This window comes from Salvelinus alpinus, chromosome 27, assembly GCF_045679555.1.
Source record: "Salvelinus alpinus chromosome 27, SLU_Salpinus.1, whole genome shotgun sequence".
Lineage (NCBI taxonomy): Eukaryota > Metazoa > Chordata > Actinopteri > Salmoniformes > Salmonidae > Salvelinus > Salvelinus alpinus.
This window is the reverse complement of record NC_092112.1, coordinates 30,998,660-31,024,133: the sequence shown is the minus strand read 5'-3', so window position 1 is coordinate 31,024,133 and position 25,474 is coordinate 30,998,660. Positions and strand designations below refer to the sequence as shown.

The following is a 25,474-nucleotide window of genomic DNA, read 5'->3' as shown; positions in this document are numbered from 1 at the left end:
GAAATACATTACTGTAGGTAAGAACACTGCACAGGGATACATTACTGTAGGTAAGAACACTGCACAGGGATACAGTACTGTAGGTAAGAACACTGCACAGGGATACATTACTGTAGGTAAGAACACTGCACAGGGATACAGTACTGTAGGTAAGAACACTGCACAGGGATACAGTACTGTAGGTAAGAACACTGCACAGGGATACAGTACTGTAGGTAAGAACACTGCACAGGGATACAGTACTGTAGGTAAGAACACTGCACAGGGATACAGTACTGTAGGTAAGAACACTGCACAGAAATATATTACTGTAGGTAAGAACACTGCACAGGGATACAGTACTGTAGGCAAGAACACTGCACAGAGATACAGTAATGTAGGTAGGAACACAGAATAGAGATACATTACTGTAGGTAAGAACACTGCACAGGGATACAGTAATGTAGGTAGGAACACAGAATAGAGATACAGTACTGTAGGTAAAACACTGCACAGGGATACAGTACTGTAGGTAAGAACACTGCACAGAAATACATTACTGTAGGTAAGAACACTGCACAGGGATACATTACTGTAGGTAAGAACACTGCACAGGGATACAGTACTGTAGGTAAGAACACTGCACAGGGATACATTACTGTAGGTAAGAACACTGCACAGGGATACAGTACTGTAGGTTAGAACACTGCACAGGGATACAGTACTGTAGGTAAGAACACTGCACAGGGATACAGTACTGTAGGTAAGAACACTGCACAGGGATACAGTACTGTAGGTAAGAACACTGCACAGGGATACAGTACTGTAGGTAAGAACACTGCACAGGGATACAGTACTGTAGGTAAGAACACTGCACAGAAATACATTACTGTAGGTAAGAACACTGCACAGGGATACAGTACTGTAGGTAAAACACTGCATAGGGATACAGTACTGTAGGTAAGAACACTGCACAGAAATACATTACTGTAGGTAAGAACACTGCACAGGGATACATTACTGTAGGTAAGAACACTGCACAGGGATACAGTACTGTAGGTAAGAACACTGCACAGGGATACATTACTGTAGGTAAGAACACTGCACAGGGATACAGTACTGTAGGTAAGAACACTGCACAGGGATACAGTACTGTAGGTAAGAACACTGCACAGGGATACAGTACTGTAGGTAAGAACACTGCACAGGGATACAGTACTGTAGGTAAGAACACTGCACAGGGATACAGTACTGTAGGTAAGAACACTGCACAGGGATACAGTACTGTAGGTAAGAACACTGCACATAAATACATTACTGTAGGTAAGAACACTGCACAGGGATACAGTACTGTAGGCAAGGACACTGCACAGAGATACAGTAATGTAGGTAGGAACACAGAATAGAGATACATTACTGTAGGTAAGAACACTGCACAGGGATACAGTAATGTAGGTAGGAACACAGAATAGAGATACAGTACTGTAGGTAACACACTGCACAGGGATACAGTACTGTAGGTAAGAACACTGCACATAAATACATTACTGTAGGTAAGAACACTGCACAGGGATACATTACTGTAGGTAAGAACACTGCACAGGGATACAGTACTGTAGGTAAGAACACTGCACAGGGATACATTACTGTAGGTAAGAACACTGCACAGGGATACAGTACTGTAGGTAAGAACACTGCACAGGGATACAGTACTGTAGGTAAGAACACTGCACAGGGATACAGTACTGTAGGTAAGAACACTGCACAGGGATACAGTACTGTAGGTAAGAACACTGCACAGGGATACAGTACTGTAGGTAAGAACAATGCACAGGGATACAGTACTGTAGGTAAGAACACTGCACAGAAATACATTACTGTAGGTAAGAACACTGCACAGGGATACAGTACTGTAGGTAAGAACACTGCACATGGATACAGTACTGTAGGCAAGGACACTGCACAGAGATACAGTACTGTTGGTAAGAACACTGCACAGAGATACAGTACTGTAGTTAAGAACACTGCACGGGGATACAGTACTGTAGGCAAGAACATGGCACAGGGATACAGTACTGTAGGCAAGAACACTGCACAGGGATACAGTACTGTAGGCAAGAACACTGCACAGGGATACAGTACTGTAGGTAAGAACACTGCACAGGGATACAGTACTGTAGGTAAGAACACTGCACAGAAATACATTACTGTAGGTAAGAACACTGCACAGGGATACAGTACTGTAGGTAAGAACACTGCACAGGGATACAGTACTGTAGGTAAGAACACTGCACAGGGATACAGTACTGTAGGTAAGAACACTGCACAGGGATACAGTACTGTAGGTAAGAACACTGCACAGGGATACAGTACTGTAGGTAAGAACACTGCACAGGGATACAGTACTGTAGGTAAGAACACTGCACATAAATACATTACTGTAGGTAAGAACACTGCACAGGGATACAGTAATGTAGGTAGGAACACAGAATAGAGATACAGTACTGTAGGTAAAACACTGCACAGGGATACAGTACTGTAGGTAAGAACACTGCACAGAAATACATTACTGTAGGTAAGAACACTGCACAGGGATACATTACTGTAGGTAAGAACACTGCACAGGGATACAGTACTGTAGGTAAGAACACTGCACAGGGATACAGTACTGTAGGCAAGGACACTGCACAGAGATACAGTACTGTAGGTAAGAACACTGCACAGAGATACAGTACTGTAGGTAAGAACACTGCACGGGGATACAGTACTGTAGGCAAGAACATGGCACAGGGATACAGTACTGTAGGCAAGAACATGGCACAGGGATACAGTACTGTAGGCAAGAACACTGCACAGGGATACAGTACTGTAGGTAAGAACACTGCACAGGGATACAGTACTGTAGGTAAGAACACTGCACATAAATACATTACTGTAGGTAAGAACACTGCACAGGGATACAGTACTGTAGGTAAGAACACTGCACAGGGATACAGTACTGTAGGCAAGGACACTGCACAGAGATACAGTACTGTAGGTAAGAACACTGCACAGAGATACAGTACTGTAGGTAAGAACACTGCACAGGGATACAGTACTGTAGGCAAGAACATGGCACAGGGATACAGTACTGTAGGCAAGAACATGGCACAGGGATACAGTACTGTAGGCAAGAACATGGCACAGGGATACAGTACTGTAGGCAAGAATATGGCACAGGGATACAGTACTGTAGGTAAGAACACTGCACAGGGATACAGTACTGTAGGTAAGAACATGGCACAGGGATACAGTACTGTAGGCAAGAATATGGCACAGGGATACAGTACTGTAGGTAAGAACACTGCACAGGGATACAGTACTGTAGGTAAGAACATGGCACAGGGATACAGTACTGTAGGCAAGAACACAGAGATGTTTTCAAACCTCTGCGCTGTGACTAGTTAAATGAAGGTTAAATTTAAAAAATGAGCTTCAGCGGACTGGGCTGACCCTAACTATAGCTGCCTGCACATCAAATGCTAATTTCAGTGTAGATTTCTATAATGTCTGGAAACCATTGTTATGTGGCTTCAATGCTCGGCTTCAATGTAAAACGTATTTAGCTGGCCTCGGGGCTTGTGTTGGAGAATCTGGTTCATTAAGTTGAGCAGACCATTGTGTGAGAGAACCAACCACAGTAAACATGTGCTCATTAAATAATGGTCGACAACAGAATCATCTCATTGACCACTGGCACCAAACTATCAGTCTGTATAAGTCTCATACATTAATATGGAAAGGCCCATCTAGGCCTTTGCTCCCGAGTGGCGCAGTGGTCTAATGCACTAGAGGCATCACTACAGACCCTGGTTCAATTCCAGGCTGTATCACAACCGGCCGTGATTGGGAGTCCCATAGGGCGGCGCACAATTGGCCCAGCGTCGCCCGGGTCAGGGTTTGGCCAGGGTAGACCGTCATTGTAAATAATAATTTGTTCTGAAATGAATTGCCTAGTAAAATAAAATAAAAATTGTCCTAAAGGCAGGATGGACTGTAGGGAAATTTCAGAGGGTGAGATGTGAAGCTTTTGTTGCTGTTGACGCTATTGTTTGTGGATGTGTGTGTGTGCATGCAGTGTTTTGGCATGTGTCTAAGTTAGTTGCAGTCTTGTTTTGGCCTGTCTATGGTGCTGGTGTTTTGACTTCTGAGGTGTTTGTGTTATTTGCTGGACTGTTTATAAGGTATTACCTTTCCAGCCTGGGTTGAATTGTAAGGGGCTGCTATTTTGGCCTGTGTTGGAGGCTCTGATTCGAGGTGAAATGCTGCAAATGAGGCTAGTGGGGATTAGGGCCGTCCTGCGCGCTGCGCGGCTGCCCTGGGTTTCTGTGCTGTGACAATAGCGGCTTGTTTCGGTGCCTTTGGATCAAAGCTTGAGTGAGCTGGGAGAGGGTGGTGGTGGTGGTGGAGGGGACACGGGGGGTGAGTCTTGGCCTGAGAGGTCCTGAATAACGCCAGTCACAGTGGCCCCCCGTCAGGAATGCAGCACACTGAACTATACACCAGAGCACTGGCTGCTGTTGACACTGGCCATACCAATGATGTGTGTATGTGCAAGGCTTGTGCTCAGTTCAGAAATTAATTGAGAATGCCTCAAATTCCAATTAAATTCTTGAGTTTGAATTGAAGTAGTAAATCGTATACAGAATTGCAAATTTTAATTCAAGGAAATATAATTGAATTCAGTGAAATTCAATGAAATTAAAATGCCTCTTCTATTCTATATATTAGGTGTAGTCCATACAAATATACATAAAACATGTCGTTATATACATGCGTATAAAATATTGATGAAACAATTGATTATCATGACAAACTCTTAAAATTAATAATCAAGGAAAACAAAAATGTACAGTGCTTTCAGAAAGTATTTATACCCCTGGACTTATTCCACATTTTGTTGTTACAGCCTGAATTCAAAATGGATTAAGTAGATTTTCTCACCCATCTACTCACAATACCCCATAATGACAAAGTGACAACATGTTTTTAGAAATTGTTGCTAATTTATTGAAAATTAAATGCAGAAATATCTCATTTACATAAGTATTCCCACCCCTGACTCAGTACATATTAGAATCATCTTTGGCAGTGATTACTGTAAGCCTCTGAGAGCTTTCACACCTGAATATTTGCACATTATTCTTAAAAACAAAAATTCAAGCTCTGTCAAGTTTTTTTGTTGTTCATTGCTAGACGGCAATTTCAAGTCTTGCCATAGATTTTCAAGCCGATTTAAGTCAAAACTGTAACTAGGCCACTCAGAAACATTTTATATCATCTTGGTAAGCAACTCCAGTGTATATTTGGTCTTATGTTTTAGGTTATTGTCCTGCTGAAATGGTGAATTTGTCTCCGTGTCTGGTGGAGAACAGACTGAACCATGTTCTCCTCTCTGATTTTGCCTGTGCTTAGCTCTATTCTGTTTTTTTTTATCCTATTAAAGTCCCAGTTCTTGACGATGACAAGCATAACCATAACATGATGCAGCCACCGCCATGTTTGAAAATATGAAGAGTGGTACTCAGTGATGTGATGTGTTGGATTTGCCCCAAACATAACGCTTTGTATTTAGGACAAAAAGTTAATTTCTTTGCCACATTCTTTGCAGCTTTACTTTAGTGCATTATTGCAAACAGAATGCATGTTTTGGAATATGTTAATTCTGTACAAAATTCAGTTTCTTTTCACTCTGTTATTTAGGTTAGCTTTGTGGAGTAACTACAATGTTGTTGATCCATCCTCAGTTTTCTCCTATCACAGCCATTAAACTCATAACTGTTTTACAGTTGCCATTGGCCTTATGGTGAAATCCCTGAGTGGTTTCCTTCCTCTCCGGCAACTGAGTTAGGAAGGACGCCTGTATCATTTTAGTGACTTGGTGTATTGATACACAATCCAAAAATGTAATAAAAACTTAACCATGCTCAAAGGGATAATCAATGTCTGCTTTTTTTTTTTTTTTTTTTACCCTCTACCAAAAGGTATTGGTATTTTGGTATTTTATTAGGATCCCCCATTAGCTGTTGCGAAAGCAGCAGCTACTCTTCCTGGGGTCCACACAAAACATGAAACATAATACAGAATTACATAATATAGAACATCATTAGAAAGAACAGCTCCAGGACAGAACTACATACATTTTAAAAGGGCACACGTAGCCTACATATCAATGTATACACACAAACTGTCTAGCTCAAATAGGGGGGAGGCGTTGTGCCGCGAGGTATTGCTTTATCTGTTATTTGAAACCAGGTTTGCTGTTTTTTTTAACAATATGAGATGGAAGGAAGCTCAATGCAATAAGGGCTCTATATAATACTGTACTTTTTCTTGAATTTGTTCTGGATTTGGGGACTATGAAAAGACCCTTGGTGGCATGTCTGTTGGGATAAGTGTGTGTGTCAGAGCTGCGTGTAATTTGACTATGCAAACAATTTGGGATTTTCAACACATTGTTTCTTATAAAAAGAAGAAGTGATGCAGTCAGTCTCTCCTCAACTCTTAGCCAAGAGAAACTGGCATGCATAGTATTTTTATCAGCCCTCTGATTACAATTAAGAGCAAAAAGTGCCACTGTTCTGGGCCAGCAGAAGCTTAACTAAGTATTTCCTAGGCGCACTGGACCACATGACTGGGCAATAATCAAGATTAGACAAAACTAGAGCCTGCAGAACTTGCTTTTTGGAGTGTGTTGTCGAAAAAGCAGAGCATCTCTTTATTACGGCTAGACCTCTCCCCATCTTTGCAACCATTGAATCTATATGTTTTGACCATGACAGTTTATAATCTAAGGTAACGCCAAATAATTTGGTCTCCTCAACTTGTTCAACAGCCACACCATTCATTACCAGATTCAGCTGAGGTCTACCACTTAAGGAATGATTTGTAGGACCAGATGTTCAGGACCAGTTTATTACTGGCCACCCATTCCAAAACATACTGCAACTCTTTGTTAAGGGTTTCAGTGACTTCATTAGCTGTGGTTGCTGATGTTTATATGGTTGAATCATCCACATACATGGACTGTTTAATGCCAGTGGCAGGTCATTGGTAAAAATAGAAAAGAGTAGAGGGCCTAGAGAGCTGCCCTGCGGTACCCCACACTTTACATGTTTAACATTAGAGACGCTTCCATCAAAGAAAACCGTTTGAGTTCTATTAGATAGATAGCTCTGAATCCACGATATGGCAGAGCTCGAAAAGCCATAGCACTTACGTTTTTTCAACAACAGGTTATGGTCAATAATATCAAAGGCTGCACTGAAATCTAACAGTACAGCTCCCACAATCTTCTTATCAATTTATTTCAACCAATAATCAGTCATTTGTGTCAGTGCAGTACATGTTGAGTGCCCTTCTCTATAAGCATGCTGAAAGTCTGTTCATTTGTTTACAGAGAAATAGCATTGTATTTGGCCAAACACAATTTTTTCCAACCGTTTGCTAAGAGCTGGCAGCAAGCCTATAGGTCTGCTGTTAGAACCAGTAAAGGCCGCTTTACCACTCTTGGGTAGCGGAATTACTTTGGCTTCCCTCCAGGCCTGAGGACAAAGACTTTCCTCTCGGCTCAGATTGAAGATATGACAGATAGGAGTGGCTTTTGAGTCAGCCACCATCCTCAGTAGCTTTCCATCTATTTTGTCAATGCCAGGAGGTTTGTCATTATTGATTGTTAACAATCATTTTTCCACCTCTCCCACACTAACTTACAAAATTCAATCTTGCACTGCTTTTATTTCATTATTTGTTTTTTATGCATGAACAACATTGCTCACTGTTTGTCGTGGCCATTTCCTGCCTAAGTTTGCCCGCTTTGCCAATGAAATAATCATTAAAATAATTGGCAATATCAAATGGTTTTGTGATGAATAAGCAATCTGATTCGATGAAAGATGGAGTTGAATTGGTCTTTCTGACCATAATTTCATTTAAAGTACTTTTTTCAATCATTCTTTATATCATTGATCTTGGCTTCATAATGAAGTTGTTTCTTCATTTTGTTGAGTTTAGTCACATAATTTCTCAATTTACAGTAAGTAAGCCAGTCAGATGTACATCCAGACTTATTAGCCACTCCTTTTGCCCCATCTCTTTCAACCATACAGTTTTTCAATTCCTCATCAATCCATTGAGCCTTAACAGTTCTAACAGTCAGTTTCTTAACAGGTTCATGTTTATCAATAATTGGAAGAATGAATTTATGAAATTGCTTAAGTGCAGTATCTGGTGCTCCTCATTAATCACATCAGACCAACAAATATTTTTAACATCATCCACATAACAGTCACAGCAAAATATTTTGTATGATCTCTTGTACACTATTTTAGGCCCAGCTGTTGGAACTGTGGCTTTCCTGGATATAGCCACTATATTGTGATCACTGCATCCAATGGGTACAGATACAGCTTTAGAACAAAGTTCTACAGTATTAGTAAAATGTGATCAATACATGTGGATGATCTTGTTCCTGTAGTGTTTGTAAACAACCTGGTATGTTGATTAATAACCTGAACCAGATTACAGGCACTGGTTACAGTAAGAAGCTTCCTCTTGGACAGCTAGAGGAAAACCAGTCAATATTCAGGTCCCCAAGAAAGTAGACCTCTCTGTTTACATCACATACACTATCAAGCATTTCACACATATCATTTAGATACTGACTGTTAGCACTTGGTGGCCTATAGCAACACCCCAAAATAAAAGGCTTTAGATGTGCCAAGTGAACCTGGAACCACAACACTTCAATAACACTTGACATAAGATCTTCTCTAAGCATTACAGGGATATGGCGCTGAATATATACAGCAACTCCTCCCCCATAAAAATGTGTCTCTTCTATAGTTGTTAAATCCTTGTATTGCTACTGATGTATCATCAAATTATTTCTCTAAATGAGTCTCAAATGGCTAATATATGAATGTTATCTGATGTTAGCAAGTTATTGATTTCATGAACCTTATTTCTAAGGCTATACATATTAATATGGGCTATTTTCAGCCCTTTCCTGGGTAGCTTATCAGAGATGGACATAATATTGAAAAGAGCAGACAAAGCAAGATAAAAAAAATACATTCAGCAGTCCATTCATAAATTGGTGTGTTTGTGGGGTTGAGGCTACGATCCCATAGGCTTGGCTCTCTCATCCCTTCCAGGCTTCTGGGAAGGAGGGTGGACAATGAGTCTGTCGTAGCAGATGTACTCAATATCCCCACGTGCTCCGGCAGCTTTCATGGCTGGGATCAGTTCTTTCCTCTTCTGGCGCACAGCTTCAGGATAGTCCTCGTTTAGGAAGATATACATTCCTCTCAAGTTCTTGGCTCTTTCCAGAACAGCTACCTTGTCTTTGAACCTCAGGAACTTGACCACTATCGGCCTGGGCCTATCACCTGGGCCGGTGGAGGGTTTTCCAAACCCGTGGGCGCACTCCACCTCAAACTTCCTGTGGTCTATCTTCAATTTCTCAGATAATTACCCTCACTTTGTCCTCAGACTCCACCCAGGTCTCATGTGGAGATTCTACAATTCTGTCCACAACCATGTTGTTTCGCCTTGATTGTCCCTCGAGAGTCTGATTTATCTGGCATTGTTATCATGGATTCACACACAGATCTGATGTCCTCTCTCAATGACTTACAGATTGCTGTCATCTTGCCGTTCTCCTGTTTCAACTTGTCGAGCTGACCCTGGGAGAACTGCAAACTGTTCTTCAGGTCCTGGACCTCTCTGGTCAGGTCGTCCGTTCTTTTATTTGTAGAATATATGAGTATTTGGACAAAACACTTGAAACTATTTTCTTGTTGTTGTAACAACTGCTTATAGGTCTCTTTTTGTTCGCTTAAAAGGTCCTTCACGTGAGAGAGATACCACTGGCATCGCGGGCTGCGTTCAAGAACACCTCACTAGCTTGATGTTAGGCTAGCTAGCAGCTAGGCTAGCTGCGACGCCAAATAGCTCCTCAGACCCGTCCTTGGTCGGCAGGATCACTGGAAAGATACATGCAGTCCCAGCAACTGATGCCAACTGCGTTGCGGGATCCAACATAAGAAGAGGTTGGGATAATACTGTGACACTGAAAATGACAATGCCCTTTTAGTGTAAGATCTGTTTGAAACGACTGCCTGAAATGTCAGCCTGTTCTGGTGAGATGGAGTTTTGGCATCACTGGTGCCATCACCAGGTGGTAAATTAGTTAATAGACCAATAAGGTGACACCTTCATTGCGAGGCATTGAAAAACTTCCCTGGTCTTTGTGGTTGACTCTGTGTTTTGAAATTCACTGTTCGACTGAGGGACCAACCTTACAGATAATCGTGTGGGGTACAGAGGTGAGGTAGTCATTTAAAAAATAATGGTAAACACTGTCATTGCACACACAGTGAGCCCTTATATGCAACTTATTATGTGACTTGTTAAGCACATTTTTACTCCTGAACTTATTTAGGCTTTCCATAACAAAGGGGTTGAATACTTATTGCCCCTAGACATTTCAGCTTATTTGTATTAATTTCTAATAATTTCTAAAAACATTATCACTTTGAAATTATGTTGTATTGTGTGTAGGCCAGTGACACGAAATCTATTCCATTTTAAGTTCAGGCTGTAACACAACAACATTTTGAAAAAGTCGAAGGGTGTGAATAGTTTCTGAAGGCACTGTATGTGAATATTCTATTTCATTAATCACTTAAATAATTTTCGACATTGGGGAAATACTACATTTCCCAGAATGCATTAGTTTAAACCTCAAGTTTACCCTAAAGCCTTCAAAAAGAAGCCACACAAATGAAATGGTTGGTGGAAATATAATTGGCTATTTTAAGCACTAAGGTCAAAAGTTTCAAGATGGCGTCGGATAACACGGTTGCCCTGTTTCTAGCTCCTAGACAACATTGAAGTATTTAGTTTTTTTTAAGTGTCATTTCTTACATAAGGTACGCGGCCAATAAACTTCGATTTGAAAAGTATATGAACATTGTTTCTAGAGAGAAGTGATATATTCTTTGGTATCTGGAAGTGTGACCTGTCAGATTCAGTGAAACTCTAATGTTCTATGACTGAATGGAATTGCTTTGAATTGCACTGATTTAAATTCTACTACCTGTCACTCAAACTTAAATTCTACATCCTGTGGGGTGTGGTCCATTCCATTTGAATTTCAACTCATGAGTTGAATGGGAGTCAATTCGGAATTGAGCACAACCCCGGTGTGTGCGTGTGTGTGTACTGTACATATATGTTGTATTACCAATCTGTAGGACTGGTGTGATCCATGGTATGTTATGTAGGTTAGGTATGATCCATGGTATGTTATGTAGGTTAGGTTAGGATCCATGGTATGTTATGTAGGTTAGGTATGATCCATGGTATGTTATGTAGGTTAGGTATGATCCATGTTATGTAGGTTAGGTTAGGATCCATGGTATTTTATGTAGGTTAGGTTAGGATCCATGGTATGTTATGTAGGTTAGGTTAGGATCCATGGTATGTTATGTAGGTTAGGTTAGGATCCATGGTATGTTATGTAGGTTAGGAAGGATCCATGGTATGTTATGTAGGTTAGGTTAGGATCCATGGTATGTTATGTAGGTTAGGTAGGATCCATGGTATGTTATGTAGGTTAGGTAGGATCCATGGTATGTTATGTAGGTTAGGTAGGATCCATGCTTTCATGAGACTGATGTTTTAGAACTGTGTTCTTCTCAGTCAGACAGATGAGGTGTAGAATTCCCTCACAGAAAGACTCTTGCCTGAGCGTGTCTAGTTGCCATGGCTACAGCTAGTTACTGACAACACCTGATGCAGGGACAGAGAGAGGTAGCATCCTGCGGTGCTCTGCAAATCAAGGATCAAATCAGATCCTGTGGGGCCAGTGGGGAGGCAACCACACACAGCCATCTGACCACGTTGTCACAACGGTCGACCAAAGGTTGACCAAACAGTGTCTGCAGCCTCATATACGTAGTGCGTATATGGCTGCAGACAAACACAAACCATAGTTAATGTTGAACCACAATCAGACATCGCACTGCTCGTGGAGCATAGAGGAGGGGGGAAAAACAATCACAGCTAAACAAAATTCAGCAATAACAGCACTTCGGGCTATATTTGGGCATTATGGAAACCCCTAATAAACTCCATGACTCTTTACCAACGCCAGTCAGTGTGACGCACAAATATGAGTTGACATTTTTTGTCTTTTTCATTAACAACAGCTGTGATGGATCACTGTGAATTCCAGCGCCACAAATCTGCACTGGACAGGCCTCTTTAATTTAACCAGTCTTAGTCTTCATCTTTGATCTGTGGTGCTGTATGTCTCCCCTACAGTTACAGTACATGCCTGTGACCCTCAGCCAAGTAGCCAGCCGCAGAAATCCTCATCAAACCCCCCAGCACAGACTCACTACCGATAACCCTGCTTGGGTTAGGGCTGCAGGGCAAGGTCAGGGAGTGGATAAAATGCACACTGATTAGGCCAGCGATAGGTGTGTGTGTGTGATCGGAGGGGTCCCATTCGCTTCCCATGCCTGACCTGGTTCTGACTCAGTTCTCTTCTCTCCCCAGGTGTGCTAAAGCTCAGAATGAGTGCTGTAGGGGAAAGGGCACTGGACCCTGCCACGTCAGAGCCTCGTAAGAGGAAGGGCTCGCTATGCGACATCTCAGGCCAGAGGTAAGAACACAGTGCATTCACGTTAGTCACTCAGAACTAGCAGACACTCTCATCCAGAACGAAGGACAATGATGATGAGGATGATGATGATCCTTGTCCTTCAAGCATAAATTCTTTCCACTACTCTACATACTCAATAAGAAGCATCCTCTCAGACGTATAGCCTAGCTAGCTGCCAACAGATATGGCCTTTTATGTTTATCTGTGTTTGCATAGCCACCCCAGTCACAACACACAGTCACCGCGTCAATTGTCACCTTGCTTGACAACTCAAAACTGAATTCATACGGGTGTTCTGGCTATGGCCCAACCCATCGATTTCTGGGACCAATCAGACGGTCTAGAATGTATTTCCATTCTAGAAATCGTCAGGGAGATACTCAGATGCAGACTCATTGCGGAGAAGAAACTAACGTCCGTGGGCGTGGCATAGCGTTTGGTTGGAGCAAGGAGTTTGGGTAGCCAGGCAACTTGTCACTTGCTTTCTATGGGTCATATTGGTCTTTCACTACCCGCTTCTATGGCCGCATATTTCACATACCCTGTTGGTGTTGAGGAATAGGAGTTTGTGCCAAGAGCACAGTAAGGGCAGAATCTCAACCTGACCTGCACACTGCTAGCGCACACGTATTAAACTTGAATTCTTGTGCAATCATGCAGTTATGTCAAAGGGAGATTTGTGTAAGAATTTGAAAGATTTTGAGAAAGTAGGCAGTGTGTGCTGATTTGGCCCTACATACGCTGTGTTAGTGGATGTAGGTTGCCCAGGAGGATTGTGTGTCTGTGGTGTTGGACTGGAGCAGGCTGATCTGTGTTGCTGAGTTATAGCTAGGGTCTCCTCTACAAGGCCTCAATAGGCTAATGTAACTGCAGTCTGATCAACAGCACTGTAAAGCACAGCACAGTACAGAGCTGCCTTTCTGTTTCTACAGCAACCCCACACATCGCCTGACCTGCACACACCCTACACACACCACACTCAGCACGCCTGCGCACAAGCAGCCTTGGCAATGCACTGACCTACTTTCAGTGCTCTCGTCTCCAACACTCACTCACTTGCATATACATACAATACACACACATACATACACTCACATATACAGACACACATAGTTACTGTACATACGCACACATAAGCAGTTATATGTGCACTCACTCCCCCTCACACACAAATATTAGCCTGTGGGCCAGGGATTGCCGAAGACACAGTTTTAATAACTGCTAGCAGAACAGCCCTTATTAATCCCATTCTATCCTCCTCACTTCTCAAGTATCACTCATATATATTTTATCATGTTTACCACATTTCTTCTGCAACTTACTTTCAGATTCAGCGGGCTAAAAATGTATTCTTCCGTTGGTGGAATTTGAGAGAAGGTCAAACTGATCCGTAGTCAGTCCCTGCATTCCTCTTATATCTCACACATGGTCATTGTAGAGCTAGTAGTCATTCCCAGCTGTCAGTGCTAGGCTAACCCAGTTAGCTGCTGGGCTGCTGCTAGAGTGTGGGTGTGGATGTGAGCGCATCCACTGTGTGTATACGTGTGCGAGTGCAAATGCATGCGCCTCCCCTGTGTGTGTGTGTGTTTGAGCATGCCTGCCCTGTGGCCTGGCTTCAGGCCCGGGATTCCAGCCCACCCACCAAGCGGCCCTGGGAGCTCTGATCGGCCCCCAAGGTAACGAGACGCCCCTGTGTGTCTCTGGTCTCTGAGAGAGAGAGAGAGAGAGAGAGAGAGGTCTAGGGTCCGCCCACCAACCAATAATTCACAAAATGGGACAAACACCAAATTGAGACTGCATGCAGAATTCTGCAAAAATACCCTCCGTGTACAACTTAAAACACCAAATAATGCATGCAAAGCAGAATTAGGATGATACCCGCTCATTATCAAAATCCAGAAAAGAGCCATTAAATTCTACAACCACTTAAAAGGAAGCGATTCCCAAACCTTCCATAACAAAGCCATCACCTACAGAAAGATGAACCTGGAGAAAAGTCCCCTAAGGAAGTTGGTCCTGGGGCTCTGTTCACAAACATAATTAGACCCAACCAAATCACGAGAAAACAAAAAGATAATTACTTGGCACATTGAAAAGAATTAACAAAAAAACAGAGCAAACTAGAATGCTATTTTAAACAGAGAATACACAGTGGCAGAATACCTGACCACTGTGACTGACGGCTCCGCAGAGGGGGAAGACGAAGCGGCCACCTGGTCAGGCTCCGTAGACGTGCACATCGCCCACCGCTCCCAAGTATACTGCTAGCCAATGTCCAGTCTCTTGACAACAAGGTAGACAAAATTCGAACAAGAGTTGCCTTCCAGAGAGACATCAGAGATTGAAACATTCTCTGTTTCACGGAAACATGGCTCTCCGTGCATCGTGCCGAAAGAGATAAACACCCTCTCTGGGAAGAGGAAGGGCGGGGGTGTATGCTTCATGATAAACGACTCATGGTGTAATCATAACAACATACTAGAGGTCGACCGATTAATCGGAATGGGCGATTAATTAGTGCCGATTTCAAGTTTTCATAAATATTTTTTACACCTTTATTTAACTAGGCAAGTCAGTTAAGAACACATTCTTATTTTCAATGACGGCCTAGGAACGGTGGGTTAACTGCCTTGTTCAGGGGCAGAACGACAGATTTTTACCTTGTCAGCTCAGGGATTCAATCTTGCAACCTTACGGTTAACTAGTCCAACACTCTAACCACCTGCCTCACGAGGAGCCCGCCTGTTACGCGAATGCAGTAAGAAGCCAAGGTAAGTTGCTAGCTAGCATTAAACGTATCTTGTAAAAAACAATCAATCAATCATCACTAGTTATAACCACACATGGTTGATGATATTACTAGTTTATCTAGCGTGTCCTGCGTTGCATATTATCGATGCAGTCCGCATTCACGAAAAAGGACTGTCGTTGCTCCAACGTGTACCTAACCATAAACATCAAATCAAATCAAATGTATTTACATAGCCCTTCGTACATCAGCTGATATCTCAAAGTGCTGTACAGAAACCCAGCCTAAAACCCCAAACAGCAAGCAATGCAGGTGTAGAAGCACGATGCATCAATGCCTTTCTTAAAATCAATACACAGAAGTATATATTTTTAAACCTGCATATTTAGCTAAAAGAAATCCAGGTTAGCAGGCAATATTAACCAGGTGAAATTATGTCACTTCTCTTGCGTTCATTGCATGCAGAGTCAGGGTATATGCAACAGTTTGGGCCGCCTGGCTCATTGCGAACTAATTTGCCAGAATTTACGTAATTATGACATAACATTGAAGGTTGTGCAATGTAACAGGAGTATTGAGACTGATGGATGCCACCCGTTAGATAAAATACGGAACGGTTCCGTATTTCACTGAAAAAATAAATGTTTTGTTTTCGAGATGATAGTTTCCGGATTCGACCATATTAATGACCTAATGCTCGTATTTCTGTGTGTTATTATGTTATAATTAAGTCTATGATTTGATAGAGCAGTCTGACTGAGCGATGGTGGGCACCAGCAGGCTCGTAAGCATTCATTCAAACAGCACTTTCGTGCGTTTTGCCAGCAGCTCTTCGCTGTTCTTCAAGCCTATCAACTCCCAAGATTAGGCTGGTGTAACCGATGTGAAATGGCTAGCTAGTTAGCGGGGTGCGCGATAATAGCGTTTCAAACGTCACTCGCTCTGAGACTTAGAGTAGTTGTTCCCCTTGCTCTGCATGGGTAACGCTGCTTCGAGGGTGGCTGTTGTCGATGTGTTCCTTGTTCGAGCCCAGTTAGCGGCGAGGAGAGGGATGGAAGCAATACTGTTACACTGGCAATACTAAAGTGCCTATAAGAACATCCAATAGTCAAAGTTATATGGAATACAAATGGTATAGAGAGAAATAGTCCTATAATTCCTATAATAACTACAACCTAAAACTTCTTACCTAGGAAATATTGAAGACTCATGTTAAAAGGAACCACCAGTTTTCATATGTTCTCATGTTCTGAGCAAGGAACTTAAACGTTAGCTTTCTTACATGGCACATATTGCACTTTCACTTTCTTCTCCAACACTTTGTTTTTGCATTATTTAAACCAAATTGAACATGTTTCATTATTTATTTGAGGCTAAATTGATTTTATTGATGTATTATATTAAGTTAAAATAAGTGTTCATTCAGTATTGTTGTAATTGCCATTATTACAAATTCATTTAAAAAAGTCGGCCGATTTAATCGGTATTGGCTTTTTTTGGTCCTCCAATAATCCGTATCAGTATCGGCGTTGAAAAATCATAATCGGTCGACCTCTACAACATACAGGAACTAAAGTCCTTCTGCTCACTCGACTTAGAATTCCTTACAATCAAATGCCGGCCATTTTACCTACCAAGAGAATTCTCGTCAGTTATAGTCACAGCTGTGAACATTCCCCCTCAAGCAGACAGCAAGACGGCCACCAAGGAACTTCACTAGACTATATGCAAACTGGAAACCATATATCCTGAGGCTGCATTTATTTTAACTGGGGCTTTTAACAAAGCAAAATTGACAACAATGCCACCTACATTCTACCAGCATATTGGTTGCGCTACGCGCATGGGCAATACCCTCAACCACTGCTACTCCAACTTCCGCGATGAATACAAAGCCCTCCCCCGCCCTCCCTTCGGCAAATCCGACCACGACGCCATCTTGCTCCTACCGTCTTATAGGCAGAAACTCAAACAGGATGTACCAGTGACGCGAACCATTCAACGCTGGTCCGACCAATCGGAAGCAACACTTCAAGATTATTTTGATCACCCAGACTGGAATATGTTCCGGTCAGCCTCAGAGAACAACATCGACCTATATGCTGACTTGGTGAATGTGTTTATAAAGAAGTGCATTGGAGATGTTGTACCCACTGTGACTATTAAAACCTACCCTAACCAGAAACCTTGGATGGATGGCGGCATTCGCTCAAAACTGAAAGCGCGATCCACCGCATTTAACGGTGGAAAGAGGTCTGGGAATATGGCTGAATATAAACAATGTAGTTATTCCCTACGCAAGGCAATCAAACAAGCAAAATGCCAGTACAGGGTCTAGGTGGAGTCGCAATTCAACGGCTCAAACACGAAACGTATGTGGCAGGGTCTACAGGATATCACGAACTACAAAAAGAAAACCAGCTACGTCACGGACACCAACGTCACGCTTCCAGACAAACTAAACACCTTCTTTGCCCGCTTTGAGGATAATACAGTTCCCCTGTCGCGGCCCGCTATCAAGGACTGCACCCCCCCTCCTCCTTGGTTTACGTGAGTAAAACAGTTAAACATGTTAACCCTCGCAAGGCTGCTGGCCCAGACGACATCCCTAGTCGCGTCCTCAGAACATGTGCAGACCAGCTGGCTGGTGTGTTTACGGACATATTCAATCGCTCCCTATCCCAGTCTGTTGTCCCCACATGCTTCAAGATGGCTACCATTGTTCCCGTACCCAAGAAGGCAAAGATAACTGAACTAAATGACTACCTCCCCGTAGCATTTACTTCTGTCATCTTGAAGTGCTTTGAGAGACTAGTCAAGGATCATATCACCTCCACCTTACCGGCCATTCTAGACCCACTTCAGTTTGCATATCGCCCCAACAGGTCCACAGATGACACAATTGCCATCACACTGCTCACTGCCCTATCCCATAAGGACAAAAATAATGCCTATGTAAGAATGCTGTTCATTGACTACAGTCAGCATTCAACACCATAGTACCCTCCAAGCTCATCATCAAGCTGGAGACCCTGGGTCTCCACCCCGCCCTGTGCAATTGGGTCCTGAAGTTCCTGACGGGCCACCCCCAGGTGGTGAAGGTAGGAAACAACATCTCCACTTCGCTGACCCTCAACAATGGGGCCCCACGTGGGTGCGTGCTCAGCACCCTCCTGTACTCCCTGTTCACCCACGACTGCGTGGCCATGCACGCCTCCAACTCAATCATCAAGTTTGCAGACGACACAACAGTAGTGGGCTTGATTACCATCATTGACGAGACAGCCTACAGGGAGGAGGTGAGGGCATTCAGAGTGTGGTGTCAGGAAAACAACCTCTCACTCAACATAAAAAAAACAAAGGAGATGATCATGGACTTCAGGAAACAGCAGAGGGAGCACCCCCCTATCCACATCGAAGGGACAACAGTGGAGAAGGTGGAAAGTTTAATGTTCCTCGGCAAACACATCACAGACAAACTGAAATGGTCCACCCACACAGACAGTGTGGTGAAGAAGGCGCAACTGCGCCTCTTCAACCTCAGGAGGCTGAGGAAATTTGGCTTGTCACCCAAAACCCTGACAAACTTTTACAGATGCACAATCGAGAGCATCCTGTCAGGCTGTAACACAGCCTGGTACGGCAACTGCACCGCCCTCAACCGCAAGGCTCTCCAGAGGGTGGTGCGGTCTGCACAACGCATCACTGGGGGAAAACTACATTGAGACCCAATCACTGGCCACTTTAATAAATTGATCACTAGTCACTTTATACAATGCCACTATGAATAATGCCACTTTAATAATGTTTACATATCTTACATTACTCATATCACATGTAAATACTGTATTTTATACCATCTATTGCACCTTGCCTATGCCGCTCGGCCATCGCTCATCCATATACTTACATGTACATATTCTCATTCACCCCTTTAGATTTGTGTGTATCAGGTAGTTGTTGGGGAGTTGTTACATTACTTGTTAGATATTACTGCACTGTCGGAAACTAAACTCAGAAAAAAAAGAAACGTCCCTTTTTCAGGACCCGGTCTTTCAAAGATATTTCGTAAAAATCCAAATAGCTTCACAGATCTTCATTGTAAAGGGTTTAAACTCTGCTTCCCATGCTTGTTCAATGAACCATAAACAATTAATGAACATGCACCTGTGGGACGGTCGTTAAGACACTAACAGCTTACAGACGGTAGGAAATTAAGGTCACAGTTATGAAAACTTAGGACACTAAAGATGCGTTTCTACTGACTCTGAGAAACACCAAAAGAAAGATGCCCAGGGTCCCTGCTCATCTGCGTGAACGTGCCTTAGGCATGCTGCAAGGAGGCATGAGGACTGCAGATGTGGCCAGGGCAATAAATTGCAATGTCCGTACTGTGAGACGCCTAAGACCGTGCTACAGGGAGACCGGACAGAGACCTCGCAGTGGCAGACCACGTGTAACAACACCTGCACAGGATCGGTACATCCGAACATCACACTTGCGGGGACAGGTACAGGATGTCAAAAACAACTGCCCGAGTTACACCAGGAACGCACAACCCCTCCATCAGTGCTCAGACTGTCCACAATAGGCTGAGAGAGGCTGGACTGAGGACTTGTAGGCCTGTTGTAAGGCAGGTCCTCACCAGACATCACCGGCAACAACGTCGCCTATGGGCACAAACCCACCGTCGCTGGACCAGACAGGACGGGCACAAAGTGCTCTTCACTGATGAGTTGCGGTTTTGACTCACCAGGGGTGATGGTCGGATTCACGTTTATCGTCGAAGGAATGAGCGTTACACTGAGGCCTGTACTCTGGAGCGGGATCGATTTGGAGGTGGAGGGTCCGTCATGGTCTGGGGCGGTGTGTCACAGCATCATCGGACTGAGCTTGTTGTCATTGCAGGCAATCTCAACGCTGTGCGTTACAGGGAAGACATCCTCCTCCCTCATGTGGTACCCTTCCTGCAGGCTCATCCTGACATGACCCTCCAGCATGACGATGCCACCAGCCATACTGCTTGTTCTGTGCGTGATTTCCTGCAAGACAGGAATGTCTGTGTTCTGCCATAGCCAGCGAGGAGCCCGGATCACAATCCCGTTGAGCACGTCTGGGACCTGTTGGATCGGAGGGTGAGGCCTAGGGCCATTTCCCCAAGAAATGTCTGGGAACTTGCAGGTGCTTTGGTGGAAGAGTGGGTAACATCTCACAGCAAGAACTGGCAAATCTGGTGCAGTCCATGAGGAGGAGATGCACTGCAGAACTTAATGCAGCTGGTGCCCACACCAGATACTGACTGTTACTTTTGATTTTGACCCCCCTTTGTTCAGTGACACATTATTCAATTTCTGAACTTGTTCAGTTTATGTCTCAGTTGTTGAATCTTATGTTCATACAAATATTTACACATGTTAAGTTTGCTGAAAATAAACGCAGTTGACAGTGAGAGGACGTTTCTCTTTTTTGCTGAGTTTAGAAGCACAAGCATTTTGCTACACTCGCATTAACATCAATACAATTTGATTTGACTTTGACCCAAACTTAAGGAAAGCTTTGACTATGTACAGAGTCAGTGAGCATAGCCTTGCTATTGAGAAAGGCCGCCGTAGGCAGAGCTGGCTCTCAAGAGAAGACAGGATATGCGCAAACTGCCCACAAAATGAGGTGGAAACTGAGCTGCACTTCCTGACCTCCTGCCAAATGTATGACCATATTAGAGACACATATTTCCCTCAGATTACACCGATCCACAAAGAATTTGAAAACAAACTCGATTTTGATAAACTCCCATATTTACTGGGTGAAATACCGCAGTGTGTCATCAAAGCAGCACAATTTGTGAACTGTTGCCACAAGAAAAGGGCAACCAGTGAAGAACAAACACAATTGTAAATACAACCCAAATTTATGTTTATTTACTATTTGCACATCGTCACAACACTGTATATAGACATAATATGACGTTTGAAATGTCTTTTGTGAATGTATTGTTTACTGTAAAAAAAAAAAAAAACACTTTTGTTTATTATCTACTTCACTTGCTTTTGCAATGTTAGCATATGTTTCCCATGCCAGTAAAGCCATTGAATTGAATTGAATTGAGAGAGAGAGACGGAAGGTAGAGCGAATGGTTGACAGAGCGAGTGAGAGAGAATGATAGATGGGGAAAAGGAGAGAAAGACGGTGGGTTTGAGAATGGGATCGAGGGGGGAAAAAGAGAGAGGATGGATAGCATCTCAGCAGGGTTCCTCTCATCCCCCTTGTCAGGTGATGATGCCCTGCTGGGTGAAAGAATAACAATCTGGCTGCAGGGTTAGTCCTCCTCTCCTCAGCTGTTCTCCCTCTGCTCTGCACTTGTCTTCTACACTGCTCTGTCATGCTTCTCTATCTCTCTTTCTCCCTCTCTCCCTCTCCCTCTCCTTTATTGGCATAGCGTAACAATGTACATATTGCAAAAGCTTACTTTGGATATTTACAATATTAAGATAATAAGAATCAAAATTGTCAACGGGACAACAGTAACAACAATAACCAAGGGTCAAAATAACCATACATTGAACAATAAGCATACAGTAGAGGACATGTGCAGGTTCTCTCTCTCTATGCTGGCCTCATGTAGGCCATTAATTATTGAGAGGCTCGCTGTCCCTGTAGATCCGACAGCCCTGATCCTCCTCTCCGTCCTTGCCCAGCACTCGTTGGTACCAACCCAGCTGCAGCAGCTGACAGACAGAGTCTGCCTGGATACTCTCTGATGAGCCCAGGGCTGTGATCTCATCTCATTCACCTCTTTGTCTCCTGTCCTTCAGGAAATCCTTCATCTCCTGACTTTGTTGTACTCTAGAACTAGATATCTGTATGTGTTTCATGGACTGTGTCAAGTCAAATTATTATTTATTTAACCTTTATTTAACTAGGCAAGTCAGTTAAGAACAAATTCTTATTTACTGGGATAACACATCATGACAAGAGAGACTCCATAACACTACATAAAGAGAGACCTAAAACAACAAAATAGCATGGTAGCAACACCACATGGCAGCAGCACAACATGGTAGCAGCGCAAAACATGGTACAAACATTCTTGGACACCAACAACAGCACAAAGGCAAGAAGGTAGAGACAACAATACATCACGTGAAGCAACCACAACTGTCAGTAAGAGTGTCCATGATTGAGTCTTTGAATGAAGAGATAACTGTCAAATTTGAGTGGTTTTGTTGCAGCTCGTTCCAGTCGCTAGCTGCAGCGAACTGAAAAGAGGAGCGACTCAGGAATGTGTGTGCTTTGGGGACCTTTAACAGAATGTGACTGGCAGAACTGGTGTTGTATGTGGAGGATGAGGGGTGCAGTAGATATCTCAGATAGGGGGGAGTGAGGCCTAAGAGGGTTTTATAAATAACCATCAACCAGTGGGTCTTGCGACAGGTATATAGAGATGAGGAGTATAGAGTGCAGTGATGTGCCCTATAAGCAGCATTAGTCGCAAATCTGATGACCGAATGGGAAAGAAACCAAACCAAATCAAACTTTTATTTAAAGTGCATTTAAATTTGCCACACACTTTACATGAAAACAAAAATAAAAGAACATAAACAGTGGATGTGTAAAACAATCACCTATTAAAAGCCTGGCTAAAAAGGTGGGTTTTTAACAGTTATTTAAAAACATTAATAGTGTCTGCTCCTTTTACCTGACAGTGCAAGCCGTTCCACAATTGAGGTGCTTTAATAGAGAACGCTCCGCCCCCTGGTTCTGGATCAAGGAAGCGTAAGCAGACCAGTTTCTTGGGTTCGGCATGCCCTCACTGGGTTTATGGAACGAGCATGTCTGTCAGAGAAGAGGTGGCAAGGTCATGCAGTGCCTTTAAAAGTTAAGAGTAAGATCTTAAAATCAGACCGATACTTTACAAGCAGCCAATGTAGTGCGGATAAAACTGGAGTGATGCGCTAATGGCTTCTAGTGTTGGTTAAAATCTGAGCTGCAGTGTTCTGTACCAGTTGTAGGCTTCTAATAGTGGAGTCTAAGCAGCTGGAGAGGAGGGCTTTACAGTAGTCTAGCCTAGATGAAACAAATGCATGGACGGATTTTTCGGAATCTGGCTGAGAGATGTGACGTGTCTAATTCTGGAAATGTTCCTGAGATGGAAGTATATTGTTTTGGATATGTTTTTTATGTAGTCTAGTGTGTGAAGTGTAGTCTACCCTTTATTCTCCTCCGACCATCCTGATCTTGCGATCCTTACTATTGTGAAGGGAAATTCACTTGGTTGCAGCTAACAGTCCATGAAATCACATTCAGCAAAGCTATGAACATTTCTCAACTATAAACCTAACCTGTGTGTGTGTGTGTGTGTGTGTGTGTGTGTGTGTGTGTGTGTGTGTGTGTGTGTGTGTGTGTGTGTGTGTGTGTGTGTGTGTGTGTGTGTGTGTGTGTGTGTGTGTGTGTGTGTGTGTGTGTGTGTGTGCGCGCGTGGCCCTGCAGTGTGGAGAAGCGGCGGCGAGAGCTGGAGTGTCGTTACATAGACGAGCTCGCCGAGCTCCTGTCTGCCAACATGGGCGACATCGCCAGCCTCAACGTCCAGCCAGACAAGTGCCACATCCTCAAGAGCACCGTGGACCAGATCCAGCAGATCAAACGGCGCGAGCAGGGTGAGCACCAACGCATTAGAAACATACACACACTTTGGCTCAATCCAAATACCCCTCCCCCTCGTTTTCGAGTGTCCCTCAGTGTGGGATGGAGCAGCTAGTGATGGGGAGAGATAAATCACATTGTGGAATGGAACATCACTACATCATTCGCGAACACACACATAAATAACTATCTTGTATGTCTTTATACACACACACACACACACACACACACACACACACACACAGCAGAAGCGGCCAAAGGATAGCCTACCACGCAATTCATTGACGACAAGCCTTGTGTTTTTCCGAAATGACTGTACTGACGGCAGTAATAGCTTTCCTTATATTTCTTATTCACCAAATAAGTACTTTAATATGAGCAACAAATGAGAACAGCAGAACAACAATGTGTCTGTAATGTACCATCATCTGGCTGTGGATCAATGTGGATTAGTAATGTACCCATCCTCTGGCTGTAGTTCAATGTGGAGTAGTAATGTACCCATCCTCTGGCTGTAGTTCAATGTGGATTAGTAATGTACCCATCCTCTGGCTGTAGTTCAATGTGGAGTAGTAATGTACCCATCCTCTGGCTGTAGTTCAATGTGGAGTAGTAATGTACCCATCATCTGGCTGTAGTTCAATGTGGAGTAGTAATGTACCCATCCTCTGGCTGTAGTTCAATGTGGAGTAGTAATGTACCCATCCTCTGGCTGTAGTTCAATGTGGAGTAGTAATGTACCCATCCTCTGGCTGTAGTTCAATGTGGAGTAGTAATGTACCCGTCCTCTGGCTGTAGTTCAATGTGGATTAGTAATGTACCCATCCTCTGGCTGTAGTTCAATGTGGAGTAGTAATGTACCCGTCCTCTGGCTGTAGTTCAATGTGGAGTAGTAATGTACCCGTCCTCTGGCTGTAGTTCAATGTGGAGTAGTAATGTACCTATCCTCTGGCTGTAGTTCAATGTGGAGTAGTAATGTACCCATCCTCTGGCTGTAGTTCAATGTGGAGTAGTAATGTACCCGTCCTCTGGCTGTAGTTCAGTAGTATGTGGAGTAGTATGTGGAGTAGTAATGTGGAGTAGTAATGTGGAGTAGTACTGAAGCAGGACTTTAATTCCATAATAGCAGTTTGAAATGTAAGTCACATTTCCTTCACTCAGTCATTTTCTGCAATTTCTTGGGGATTAATGACTGTTCTGAACTATTGTACCAAACGTGTTATGGTCCATGCACAGATCAGCTACGTAGCTACTCATCCATAGACATACAATAAGCAAGAAAAGAGTTAGCTACGTTACTTCAGCTGCATTGCATGACTATCTTGTATGTTTTTATTTATGAACAGCAAGGCAAGCTTACAAAATTGTTTATTACATTTGCAGTAAATGCTTTA

General features: G+C 43.2%; 1 protein-coding gene across 2 annotated transcripts in view; it reads left to right on the top strand.

The window, feature by feature from the left end:
• LOC139556371 (nuclear receptor coactivator 1-like) overlaps positions 1 to 25,474 on the top strand; it is a 109,084-nt gene that overhangs the window by 44,201 nt on the left and 39,409 nt on the right. For both annotated transcript variants that reach the window (XM_071370272.1, XM_071370273.1), the window contains 2 exons: positions 12,586 to 12,691; positions 23,928 to 24,094. In XM_071370272.1, coding sequence (XP_071226373.1) covers positions 12,603 to 12,691; positions 23,928 to 24,094 — 256 coding nt within the window. In that variant the 5' untranslated portion in view covers positions 12,586 to 12,602. The remainder of the gene's footprint in view (positions 1 to 12,585; positions 12,692 to 23,927; positions 24,095 to 25,474) is intronic.